The 13,439-nt window shown below is 42.3% G+C and overlaps 1 protein-coding gene across 1 annotated transcript in view; it reads right to left on the bottom strand.

Moving 5' to 3' along the window:
- ELK3 (ETS transcription factor ELK3) overlaps positions 1 to 13,439 on the bottom strand; it is a 35,645-nt gene that overhangs the window by 5,025 nt on the left and 17,181 nt on the right. Inside the window, exons 2-3 of the mRNA XM_021527959.3 lie at positions 13,157 to 13,365; positions 4,160 to 4,951 (exon numbers count right to left, since the gene is read on the bottom strand). Coding sequence (XP_021383634.2) covers positions 4,160 to 4,951; positions 13,157 to 13,363 — 999 coding nt within the window. The 5' untranslated portion in view covers positions 13,364 to 13,365. The remainder of the gene's footprint in view (positions 1 to 4,159; positions 4,952 to 13,156; positions 13,366 to 13,439) is intronic.

Genomic DNA, 13,439 nt, shown 5'->3' with positions numbered 1-13,439 from the left:
GTTAGAGCACATGCAAATCTTCATTCAAATGAAGAATTGTGTGAATTATTCTCTATCCAGAATAACCTTTATCATGCTGAAAAATAACGTGACACTTTTGAAAAAAGTGTTTGGCATAATGAGTTAATCTCACCAGTAATCTTAATGCCAATTATCAAAATCAGTCCTATTCCTTAATGGAATGTACACAGTTAGCAAGCAAGCACGTGCTTTGCTGTGTCAAACAACTGTCTCAGTGCTGTGCTGAACTCAGGCATCCTTTTGTCCAGAGTTTAAAATACGTAAAGAGAAGACAGAAGATAGAGGGTACCTGCATCTCCCTGTAGTAACCAGCAGGTCATGTATTCTGGTCATGAAATACAAACTTCCAGAAACCACCAGGCCAGAAATACAAACTTCCACATAGGGCAATTGCAGCCCTTAGCAGCTGCTGACACCAGGGCCCATCACACCTGCTCTCTGCCAGACCCTGCAGACAGCAGGCTCACACAGGCACTGCCACTGCTGACGTGCATTTTGAGTGTCAGATTCATCTTCCAAGCAGTGCCCGAGGCATCGGCTGCGGTGTTTGGGGCTCTGTGCGGGCACAGGGGAACACAGACCTGCTGTGACGTGCTTGCACTGCAGTTCACAACAGGGTCAAACAGTTAGCTTGGCACCAGCAGAAGAGATGGGAAAGACAAGGAGCAGCAAACATGAAAGTTATCCTGGAGATTCAGAAAGGCTGTTTAATACAAAGACCTTGGCTGCTCTTGAATGGTTTTGCTAAGGAATCTCAGATGAAGTGAGGTTCCTGGAGAAATGTGCAGGGAAAGGACCCTGTCACCTTCACTGTGCTAAAGAAGGTGGATCAGAAACACCAAACCCCATGGAAGAAACTGTGTTTGTCCCAAGGAGTAATAAACCTGTGCTATCACTGGGAAAGCAAAACATTGACTCAGTAAATCAGCAGGTCATAGGAGTACCAGTCATGGTTGGGATATATCTGCATGCCAACAGAAGGAGCAAAGAGTGGGTGGAGGCCTGGCAAAGAAAAGACATCAGTATTGATCTCATCAAGTGACAGCTCTTGTCAAAAAAAAAAAAAAAACAAAAACACCACCACTTGACAAGTATGCACTTGTCAAGAGTCCTTTGCAAACACTCTCTTCCAAGGAGCATAGTGCTTTCACAGGGAAGGAAATCAGCACCACCAGCAAGAGTCCCTTTCCTTGCTGCATTTCAAGCTGTTGCTCCATTAGCAGGCACTACCGGTGGAGATTTATGAGACAGACGACATACTGAATTAGGTCAGGATAAATACTCAGATCTACTTACAGAAGAGCCTACTAACCTTAAAACCAAAGATGTAAGTAGCTAGACCCAACAGCATTAAACTAAGGACACAGTGCTGTGGCAACTATACCAAGAACTCCTGTGCTTAGCCTCCATTCTTTATTTTTTCTTTAAGAAGCTGCAGATATCCAGAATTCAAAGGGCAGTTCTTGAGGGAGCTTTCTGAAAATAATGAGGAAGACTTGGAGATGTTTATTCCTACCTAGATGCAGCCAAAGCAAGTCTTCAGAGAGATCTGAAAAACTGAGTTGCCCTCCATTTATTTCTGGAAGCACACTAACATGCCTAAAACAGTGCTAAGCAAAAGCTCATATCCTTTGATGAGCAGAGCACTAATGTCTGCAAGTTCTGACAGAACCAAGAGCCAGCCAAATGAAGCCTCCAAATCTGTTTAATATTTAATGCAAAAAGGGCACAGAGCCTCCCAGGCTTGTTCTCAGTATTGCCATCAGCCAAGTATCAAAACCACCAGAGGAAATCTAAGTGTAAACAACACCACAGGACAGCCTATCCCTAAATTACATACAGAAATTGATGTGTCACTTAATTTTCTGCCCACATGTAGCCATGCATCTGGTATTAGATGTGGAACCCATTGGGAAGTTCCTACTTGTGAAACGTCATTGTAATGTAAGCACAGGAACAGTTTAAATATAAATAATTCATTGCACAGAGAGGATTATGTTAAGTAATGATGCTCATGGCTCCTGACTTCTGTGACAATGTGTGTAAGTATAATCTTGTCACTTCCAGCTGTTAGAAAGCACACAAGTGCTGTCACACATTCATTTCTGTTCTAATATTGATCGTGTGTATCATGTGCTCTTTCACAGCACTCCACCTGAGGGTGTTCCTCATGACCAGCAGGTACAGTGGAAAGCCATTTGAAATACCCTCGCAGGCAGCAGGACTGTCTCAGAACATACATCACTCCTGGAGCAGACATCCTGTTCTGCACCTACCCCTGGCAGCAGGTGTTTCATACTGGGATCTGATAAATCAGAGAATGTTTGAGATATGATGCATGTTCCTTGGATAATGGGATGAACAGCAGATTTCCTGTCTAAATTATGGCTTTAGTTATTCTGAATTGTGATATTACAGTTATCTGAATACAGCTGCTATGTAGTTTTCATTCAGTATTCGCTAGGATGAGTGTTTGGGATGCAGGGTGCTTCTTATCAACAACAGAAAAAGAAGGCTAAAGGAGAGGATAAAAGCTATGTTGCTGTATAGCCAAAAGTTTAAATAATTAGACCCAGGAACTACCCTATAAAGATGCCATATGCCTCTTCTGTGATAGGACAACCTGTAAAAAAGATTTGTGATAGCTTTAAGTTGGGTAACAGTCATCACACCCTTGGGTATCCCTCCTGCTAAAGCAGTGCCACAAACCTCAATATAATTCCCTTTCAGGGCAGTAAGTACACCAGTTCATAGGTGCATGGGAAAGTTAAATATTTAAAGAAATAATTACAAAACCAGGAAACAAATCTTTGTTCATCCTGTGGTTTGGGGGCGGCGGCAGATTAAAGTGGGTTTGAAATAACTCACACTGTCATTGTGTCTGGTTGGCATCTGATGTTGTCAGATTTGCTCCCTACAAAAAAAAAATACTGTGGTTATACCACAGTTAGAGGTTGTAAGTTTGTCAATGCATCTCAGTTTTGGTTTGCCACACTTCTGTTCTTCCTGCCAAATATAAATTCACTTAAAGGCTTTATGATGTCAAAAATGACAGGTGTCAACCCACAAACTGCTCTTCTTGGTGACACAACTTCATATCTTGGTGGCTTACAGGTGTGCCTGAGCTGCACAAACTCGCTCTGCAGCCAGCTGAGAGCAAGTGCTGTGCTGGATGAGAGCACTTGCCAACACTCACTTCTGCCAGGCCCTTGTGCTGTGCAGGCACTCAATGCTGCCCACATCAAACACCTCCAACACTTTCAAACAGGGAAGAGGTGATAGGATTCTGGGTACCATGGGTCTTCTAGGCAGTATGAAGTGAGGGAGGGCTTATAACACAGCTTTGTCCTTATTTATTTACTGTCCAATTTGCTACATTCAATGCTAGTATTTGCATCAGCTGCTACTTCAGGGCTGGGGATCGTGGGGGGTATTCCACATTGGGATAATTTTATTCTTTGAATTCTCTTTGGTGTAATTTTGAGGTGCTATTGTAAGACAAAACTCACCAATCATATCTATATGATTTTCCTCTTCTGCTCTGAACTCCTAGGCTTTTTTTCATAGACTAGCTTGAAAATGAGAACTTACTGTTGATATTACCACAAATACATTATTAAAAAGAACAAAATAACCTTCTAGTTATTCCATAGTTCTCTGCTGAAGGGAAGCGCTGGCAACTACTCTGTGAATTGTACAACTTCAGAAATTTAAACTGACTTTAGAGCCTGTCTTAGAAACCAGTTAATTTGAATCTGTATTCAGAAATTAACAAAAAGGTCACACTGTTTGAATGGATGTAACATCTAGTAGAGAAATCTAACCAAGCATCCCACATGCTCAAGTTGTGACCTACAAAACCCCTGTGGTTTTCTTGTCTTTTTCCTGTTTGTTTTGTAGATCTGGAGGCTGGTTTGAACTGATAAACAATTCACTAATGGCTGCCCATCTCCTTATTCTTTCAGGCAGTGTGTGAACTGTGATGGCTTTTCCCATACTCAATTAGGAACAAACCCCAGGAGAAACCTACTTTCCAACCTGTATGTTGGGGTTTTTTTTCCCATCACATGGTGACAGACCCACAGAACTAATGCTCTTGGCCACATGGAGGGAATGCCTGGAGAAAGGCAGGTCTTACCTGGGCAGTGAAGAAAGCTGGAGTCAGGGATCCCGAAGGAAGTGCAGGGCTGTTGAGGGCGATGGAACCGATGTCAGTGCTGGAGAGAATCATAGGTGGGGCAGAGATTTCCAAGCCTTTGGGTTTTTTAGCCTTTGGGGGAAGAGATGGGGATTTGGTCTTGGAGCCTGAAGAGAGGTTCAGAGGCTCAAGGGAATCTGAGTCGTGGCAACTGGAGTCGAGGAAGAAGCTCTTGTGTTCTGTAGGGAGGGGGGAGGTGGGAGACAGAGATGGTGACCTGGAGGAGGATGATGATGGAGATGAAATGCTTGCACTGTTGGGTAGCATTAAGGAAGATATTTTAGTTGATACTGAAGAATTGAGGAAAGCAGAGGCAGCTGCTGTTTCAGAAGTAGAAGGCAACGACACCATGGGCCTTGTAACTTGTTTGTCTGTTTTGTTTGTCACAAATCTGATAACAGTCCGGACTTCTTCAACTGGTGTGTTTCCTTCTGACTTCTCCAGTTTTTCTGTTTTGATGGTCTTGTATGGGTCTGGCTGGTTTTGCAGAGAGTTGATAGTGAAAGAGGAGTACAGGCCAGAGTGGATATATTCATTACGGCTTGTGCTTTTCAGTGCTGACAAGCTGTGCTTGTGCTGATCCCTGCTCTCCGAAGGCATCTTAAAGTCGCTGTCCTGCAGCAAAAGTCTCTCTCTGCTGATTTCCACAGCATGTGGATCCATTTTTAAAATCTCAGGAAAGGAGACAAACTTGTATACAAATTTTTGTCCAATCACTTTCTTGATGATGTTCTGCAAATACAAAGAAAGTGCTAGAAAGATCAGCATTTCAGAGGCAGCCAGTACTGCACACACAAGGGCAGGAGGCACTGCTCCCTCATAAAGCTGTGCAGGTCATTTTGTGGGGCTCCAAATGCTTATCACCCTTGGCTTATTCCAATACCTCTCTGCTCAGCCAGGGAGTCCACTCCTGGCTCCTCATGGTTTCCAACAAAACCAGCATCACTTGGTGACAAAGACCTCATGGTGGCCTGCTGCTTTGACTTCTGCTTCCTCTGAAGCAGCTTGGGAATATTTTCTTTCCAGTAAAAGCAGTTGTGCTGCCTTGTGGATTCGAGCCATGCCACCACTTGTGTTCCACAATAAATGCTAACTCCTTCATTCATGCCTCCTAAAACTGACACAAACACCTGAGGATTAACTACTCTCAAAATGTCTGCAAGGGACAAAACCAACTCAGCCTCCTGGCCCAAATTATTTACCCTCTGTACCTTACCACATAAGGGAAAGATTAAGCTAAACTTACAATGACTGTCTTTCTGTCAATAATCATGAACTTATGTCTGTAAAAAACACAACCCCTTGCATGGGCTGGAAAAGTACTTGTGTCCTGCAATATCCCCTGCACCATCTCCAGGCCTGCATTAGACTCAGGATGCTCACTGGTGCAGGCAGAAGGTTTTCACCAGTCTAAACTGACTATGGAAATTAATTATTGAAAAAGCCTCATACTTCTCAAAGGTTTGTAGAACCGTTTATTTTTTTCTTGAGATGTCCCCTTTATGTAAAGAACTGATTCCTTTTGAGACTTTTTATGTTTCTACTCCTAGTGCTCCTCCTGCAAACCCAGGTTGGCTGCCTGCTCTAACACAATTCCCAAGGATATGTGAGCTCTTCCACAAAGGTACATTATGGCACAGGCCTTGCTTAGGGACTGGAACATTTACCACCCTAAGCCAAGTGCTGCAGAACAAAAGAATAAATATGTCCCAAGATTTCCATGCTAATTTCCCTCTTCTTGAAACCCCTGGTGGAGAGTTTGTTAAGTCACCTCTGAAAATCCCCTTCCAAGGGGCTTCCCTTTAGTCCAGCACATCTGCTGCACCTCCAGCTGGTATTCTGCAGACATCTGCTTCGCTGTACATATGGGAATGTAAATATTTACAGATTTCCTAAAATCTAATTGGTTTTTCATTCTACCACAGCTTCTGACACCAATAGTGGAAACATTTGTTAAGCTGACTGAAAATGAAACAGAAAATTAAGGAAAAGAGACATCATCTTTCTTTATATATAGACAACACATAGTTCTGGGTGCTTCTCTTGCCTGCACTACACCTTGTTCAGTCACAAAAGCAAGGAGGATCATTTTGTGAAAGAAGAACCTGCACTTGAGTATCAGAACCTCTTGTCTTTCAGCTGAGCTACTGCACTCTGTAATTCATCTGTCTGAATGTCCTGCCATTTCATTCAGGTACCTTCTTGAATACAAAACTAATGCTACAAAGAACCCTGGGATGCAGCTTTGCATCACAGGTCAGGAGCTGTGGTACAAATAGAGAATGTTGTTTCCCAAGTTGATAAGGGATCTATAGCAAAGAGAAGAATTTAATTCAAGTTCAGACTAAAGGCACAAACTGCCCTCTTCCATGCTGAACTGTACACACATCTACCCACCTGGCAGATGCTGCAGTGTCTTTTTTTGCTCCAGAGGTTCAGGACAAACATTTAGCCCACAGAATCTCAATCTGCATGAGCTTTAATTTCCATGGCTTTGGGCTTGGCCTAGATTTTTTTTTCACTGCTATTTCAGTGCAACATTGGATGATTGCACTTTTTCTGCACTCTCAATATTGCATTCTCTTTCCAAAGAACAAAATCTCCAAAGTGCTCACATATGAAAAAAAAACCCATCCCAACTGGATTTCTGTTTTCTTCCTTCAATATGTATTTGTATTTATATTTAAAATAATGGCTCCCCTCTGCTCCTGGCAACTTTGAATTATTGTTAAATCAAGCACTAGCAACTGAGATTCTCCTTGGAAAATGTGACTCCCAGCAGAACAAGATTAAATGTATTTAAGGATTGCACTTTTACACTGATGCAGACTTGCAATGGGGGAACATTGCTATAAAAAGCAACTGGATGGACTGGTGAGTTTATACTTCCTTTGTTATTATTAAATACAGTTATGTTTTAAGAATATTGCAGTGCTGCTCCTCCAACTCTGTCAGCCTGCAGCAAAGGCCCACTTAACAATGGCTGGAGATGAAAAGATTCAAGTGCAGATCCCTCAAGCACTTTACAGGCTTCTCTTTAATGTGTAGCCTCAGGAAATCTCCACCGGCATGCAAGAGAAAATAAGGACGCAAATTAATGAAGTGCCTCAGAAAGGCACTGACTTTTTCTTGACAAATAATTGAAGGTAAAAAGCAGCATATTTTTACCATCACCTCAGTGATCTGTCACAATCATTCTGAACTATGACAGTTCAAACCACAAAAGACAGTGACAGGCACCACAACAAGCAGTTTGAAAGGGCAAAGAGTTGTGCCTTCCTGCATTTGCAGGAGGACTAGACGACTTGCTTGGTAGCAGGACAGTAATTGTATGTGAACATTTAGCCCTATTTTATTGTTGTTTGAATTTTCTATGTAAATTCCCTCATGAACAGGCTTGCAATGAGTGCTATTAGCTGCTGGCCAGGGCTGCAGGGAACCAGGGTAGGACTGCTGGGTCCATGCAGCTCTGCAGAGAAGAAATCGGCAACAGGGACAAGAGCAGGCGCTCCAGTCCAACAGCTAAAAAAAAAACATCTTATCAATAGACAGCACTCTCTGACACTCAGAGAGAGGGCAGGCAGCAAGGAATGCCCCTCTTCTGTTGGCTTCTACAACACTTTACACTTCCCCTCCTCTGCCCCCAGTGTGCAAAACAGTGACTACAGCAAACATGCGCACCCACCCTGTTGAGAAGTGCTTGGAAAGCTGCAGTGCCGGCTGCCTGCTCCAGCACATTGTCCATGCTGGTGAGCTCAGACTTATTCACACCCCAGCACTTCAGGAACTCACTCTGTGAGCCCTTCCAAAACCAGCCTCACCTGAGAGCTCTGAATCACCAGCTGCGGGGATGGATCTCCTCTGCCCCTGTCCTCCGCAGAGCAGCTGGCTGAGCTGGATGCCAAAGGCTTGGTGGACTGGTTCTCCCTGCAGCTTCAACTAGACTATACCGGGGAGGGGTTGTGTCAACTATGCATGTGCACTACTGAAATCCATCATGTTTGTGTTTTATTTTTATCAGCTCTGATTCCTGCTCCGTGTTTGAGCCATTTAGAGCAAATGTGTAACTATACTACCAGCGTGACTGAAGCATTTTAGTGGCTTGGCCCAAACCTGTTAGCTAGGCCCAAACCTGTTTGCTGGCTGCAGGAGCCGCTTGTGAGACTGAGCTGGGACTTGGGACCCACTTCCTAGTCAAACTTCAGACTGATGAGGGACCTCAGGAGCTGGAAGACAATTTCTCCCTCTTTCCAGGAAGTGACCTATAATCAGGATGCCCAAGATCTCAAAATGTATGACAGAGCAGAATGAACTTTTCTGTAGGTACTAAATATCCCTTCACAGAAAATAATAAAGACCAGAGCTGTAGCCACTGCTCCTAATTCCCACTTGGATGTGTTGCAAGTTCCCTGGCTCTAAGAGTACTGAGGGATGCAATACGTGTAGGAACACAGGTTATTAATCCCTCCAAGAACTCTATCCAGGCTGCTTCCAGCTATTGAGATCCCTACCCAGAGGGCTGCTCACACTCCAGGGTCTGAAGTACATATGCTGGCAGGAGGTACTTGTGGCAGGATCATCTTCTCTGAAAAATGGGAATGTATCTGCATCAGCATGTGCAGGCAGGCAGATTCTGCTAGCATCACAAATTATGCAGTAATGCTTTTTACACTGTGTGTGTAGAAGCCAGATTTTGTAACATTTTTGATGCAGGCACAGGTACTACTACACTGTGCAGTCTTTCTTCACTGCCCTCCATCTGGAAGATAAAGGCTATTTCTCTGGCTAGCACCTATGACCAGGTTCTCCGCTCTTTCTACTGCAGGTCACTGGACATCCCTTTCATCTCACGTCAAACATGAACTATTTTATGTGTCTCTTTGAGGCAGGTGCTCTTGGGCTTTCTCCTCTACCCATCACCTCTTACTGAGTATCAAATCCCTTACTCCCATCTTTCCATATGGATAGCACTATATAACCATTTATGCCATTTCAGCCAAGCACTTTCTTGACTTCAAATCACTCCTGGATGAAGCTCCTTCCAGTTTTACAAAGGTACTTTCTAATGCCCCTTAAAGTATTACCTTGTAATACCTCTTACCTGCACTACTACATAACGTATAGTTGGTACTCCAGCACAACTGCACTGCTATTGTTTCATTCTAGGATTTGATACCCCTGAGATGTCTTATGAGAAGACCTTCCCAAAAATAAAATAATATTTTTCATTATCCTCATTTATATCCTGTAGTTCAGAAAGCACCCAAGTTAGGGACCCTCAACCAAAACAATTCTTCCATGCTTCCACCCACACTTGGACATTAAAATACAAACTAGTAACCAGGTTACAGGGAGGGGAGTGAATACATTGGCACCTCTGAATCCTGAGAGCACCTGAGCAGCCCTGTCCCTGCACTGCAATAAGCACAAAGCAGCCCATATTATTTTAATACTATAAATCATACTGCCAAACCATCTAAACAAGTGGGCAGCCATGAACTGAAATGAATAGCACTCACTGAGTAAAGCCTCGGGCCACGTACTGTTCAGAGAAGATGCAAAAATATTAATAGCTGCTCATCACAACATTATGTGACTGTGTAATTAAAGATGCAGCATAACTCATGCAAACATTAGGGTTATCCAGGGAACTGTGATTCTTTTATTTTCTAACTTCTGAGGACTTAAATTCCACAACTTCTACATCCTGTTAATGTCAGTATCAGCATGTAATTTCCCGGATTTGCCCCCCTTCCCTCAATAAAAAACCTAATGGGAAACTCACTAGCTTCTTTCTTGTGGTGTCATCGTGAAATATTCATAGGGACTTTCAGTAGCCTTGAAACCCGTGGTGACTTCAAAAAGATATGTGCCATTACAGCTACCATAGAAGCAAAATAACTGAGTAACCTTATTAACTCTACTTTTATAGGTATTTTACTTCAAGCTGAAGTGTTCTGTGTGGGAATAGTGCTGAAGCATCTCCTGAAAGCATTACAACAGATTTCCAACTGGCAAAAGTGTGTGACATGGCAGACACAAGCTGTAGGCAGAGCGCAGGATGCCTTTCCTCAGTTCTATCTGTTATCTGTGCTGCTGCTCTGTTGAGGCAATAGGGGAAAGGCATTAAATAAAAATAAGAGTGGGTGTTGGGGGGAGTGGGGAAGAATTTGGGGAACAAATGAAACAGGAAATGGAGTCTTCAGATTATCTACAAACATTTAGCAACTATAATCATGGCAACAAATTACAATCAGGACATGCCATACTCTACGTTTCCTGGGGTGCTTTTTATGTGAATTTAACATAAATCTTGCCATCAGCCTCCACAGCATGCTTGCTTTCAAACCCAGGCTAAGGAACTTGTCCTAATTGTGTTATTTTTTCTCCAGTACTGGAATTAATTTACTTTTAAGTTCAGATGAATCAGATGATGAATTTTAACAAGCCAGTGTTCCCCCCAAGCAAAAGGCAGAGCTCATAAACCCCCATTTATCCAGCAATCAGGTTTTATTTCTCCATGGTGAATAATTTCAAAGATAGACCATGAAACATTAGTTCAGTGTCAACTGTATGTAGTAGGAGCAGAGGGCAGTCCAAGAAAAGAAGGTCCAGCCCATGTGCTACCATAATTTCTAAAACAGTCACTGACCTTTGTCTCAAACTCATATGCTGCTAGATCACTTAGGTTATAGGAAGACAAATTCCTGTCAATAATTCCATAGTGCAAGTGAAGTCTTGTCCAGAGTTCTGCCTCATCTTTCCTGCTGCCACTCCCCCATCTGCAGCTCAGTGTCTGTCACATTTGTTCAGTGTGCATCCCGTTTGCCCCAGCACTCCCAGCTGACAACACATCCATCAATGCACACAAGCAGGGATGGAATAAGTATGTCAGAAGGCTCCTTGAGGCTACCCTCAGAGTCTAGACAGCTTTTAGGTTCATCTCACAAATTGGTGAATGGTCTAAAGGAAAAGAGCATTCAAGTCTGAGAGGCTTTTTCACCTCCTCAGTCCTTCCTCTTTTGTTCTGCATTGAGGAAGGAAGAATGTCAGGGAGCCTTTCCTCCCTTTCTTGACTTTTTCCCTTCTGTGCTATGCAGTATAGACTGAACTGAAGGCAGAGGAAGCATTTAGGACTGAGCACACCCTGCCACTCTACAAGGATTCACTATCAGCTATCTCTCACACTTCAAAACCTGCAGCAAGTTGCTCTATCCTTCAGCACTCCCCCAGTAACCCACCTTTCTCCACTGTCTGGGAACCTACAGGTCACAAAACACTATACCCACAGAGTGAGAAGCTCCCACTGTTTCCTTCTAAAGAAGTTACTCTTTTAATTTAAACAGAAATAACCATAGGTTTGTGTTGGGGTTCAAACCCTGATTGCAGTACATGGGGAAGAAAGAACTTATCTTTCTTTCCATCTAGGAGCTATAGCCTCCATTGGACCACAGAACACCTGAAAAAATGGCCAAAATCCTTGTGCCACACTTAGATGAAACTGTGTGACAGAAGACCATCTCTACAAACAGCAAGCAGTTGCCTCAGCCAGAACCCTGATGAAGAAATTTACAGCCACTCTGGCAGATGCTGCTTGAGCAGAGACAAAAAAGATGACAAAGGTGTGTGCATGCTGTGGGCAGGGAACTGAAAACAGAATACAGATTTAAAAAAAAGAAAGATTAAGGGATAAAAGAAGCAAGAGAGTCTCAGGTAAGGAGCCATTATATTCCATTACTTCAAAGAGATCAGAGAGATCTCAAAGCATAAGTGCTACAAATATCTTGTTCCTTGTTTTTAAGCAATGTCTGTTCAGTCATTAACAACATATTTGGGCTCTGCCTGGCTATGCTCTTCATGCACCAGCAGGCACTCTGTCTCCATTGATCCCAGTCAAGTTTATAACCAGGGGGGTTGGAGTCATGTAATGAAGCAAGCTTCCCCATGCTGAGCAGAAGCCTTTTTAGCACTTACTGAAGGGGATTCATCACACCAACTGCTCTGAACAGCCACTCTACTGTCCTCACCAAATCCTTTCCTTCCTTCTCAGTTAGGCACCTTTGAAACATATTAAGTGGAAAAATCTGACTTCTAGTGGACAAAACACTAACATCTCTAAATCTGAAACTAAAATTTTTTTTTCAGGAGAAGGAGCCCCTTTGGGTCATGGAAAGTCTGATCATCCAATTGTTCATTGTTAATTTGCAGTCAACATGTTTTTTGATCTCTGTGTTAGATTGACTGCATAGTACTGTGCCCTGCAAGAATTAGTGCACTACGAATAATACATTACAGCAGTAGTCTAAGGTCAGTCCAGAAAGAGCGTCTACTTTCCTCTGCCTTGTGCAGGCAGCAAACATGCTCTAATGGTGCTGAACACTGGCATTACTCACTGTATAATCTCATCTCACCCCCTTTTCTGAAAATCAAGATGAAAACAAGCCACTAAGCACAGCTATGAAGTTTTCCTTTTTAATATACAAAACCTATTTATTAATTTTTAAATGATAAATTAATTTTTATTCATTATTTACTATTAATAATAATTTTAATAATATTTAATATTCAATAATATAGGGAATAGTAAAACCTAAGAACTTGGAATTTATATATCTTATTGAAAAATATCCATTTAAGGAGAACTAATCCTGAGAAGATTTAATATCAATTAGAAAAAATAATATAATATTCATCCCAAAAAAGGGTGTGGAAACAGTTTGGAAACTCCTTGAATTTACTAAAATTCAAGTCTAAAATTGAGAAATGTGAATATGCAAGATTTGAGTTCTACAATATTTGTATATTTGTGTTCTACAATCTTTTCCTTCTAATATCTTGAGTAGTTAGAGGAACTTCTGAATAGCTTCCACAGACAGGAAAAATATTAACTGGTAGCATTTCTATTTCCTTAGTCTGAATGTCAATAACAAAATTTACCTTGTCATAATAGTATCTGAGCGCCCGGCTCAGCTTGTCATAATTCATATTAGTTTTGTTTTTTCTGAGTCCCCACAGCTTAGCCACTTCTTCCGCCTTGAGTAGCTTGAATTCTCCATCATTAGATGTCCAACAAATTAGATGCTCGTGTTTCTGGTCTAGCAGCAACTGCAAAAGGAACTGCCACAGTGTGATTGCACTCTCCATACCTAGAAGGGAAAAAGAAGAGCAACAGTGTGAAAAACATTTGGGAGCAGGTGTTCCACCCAACGCTCATTTCAGT

This window comes from Lonchura striata, chromosome 5 (genome assembly GCF_046129695.1).
Source record: "Lonchura striata isolate bLonStr1 chromosome 5, bLonStr1.mat, whole genome shotgun sequence".
In the NCBI taxonomy this organism is placed as follows: domain Eukaryota; kingdom Metazoa; phylum Chordata; class Aves; order Passeriformes; family Estrildidae; genus Lonchura; species Lonchura striata.
Note: the sequence above shows the minus strand (reverse complement) of the source record. Positions and strands in the feature narration are given on the sequence as shown.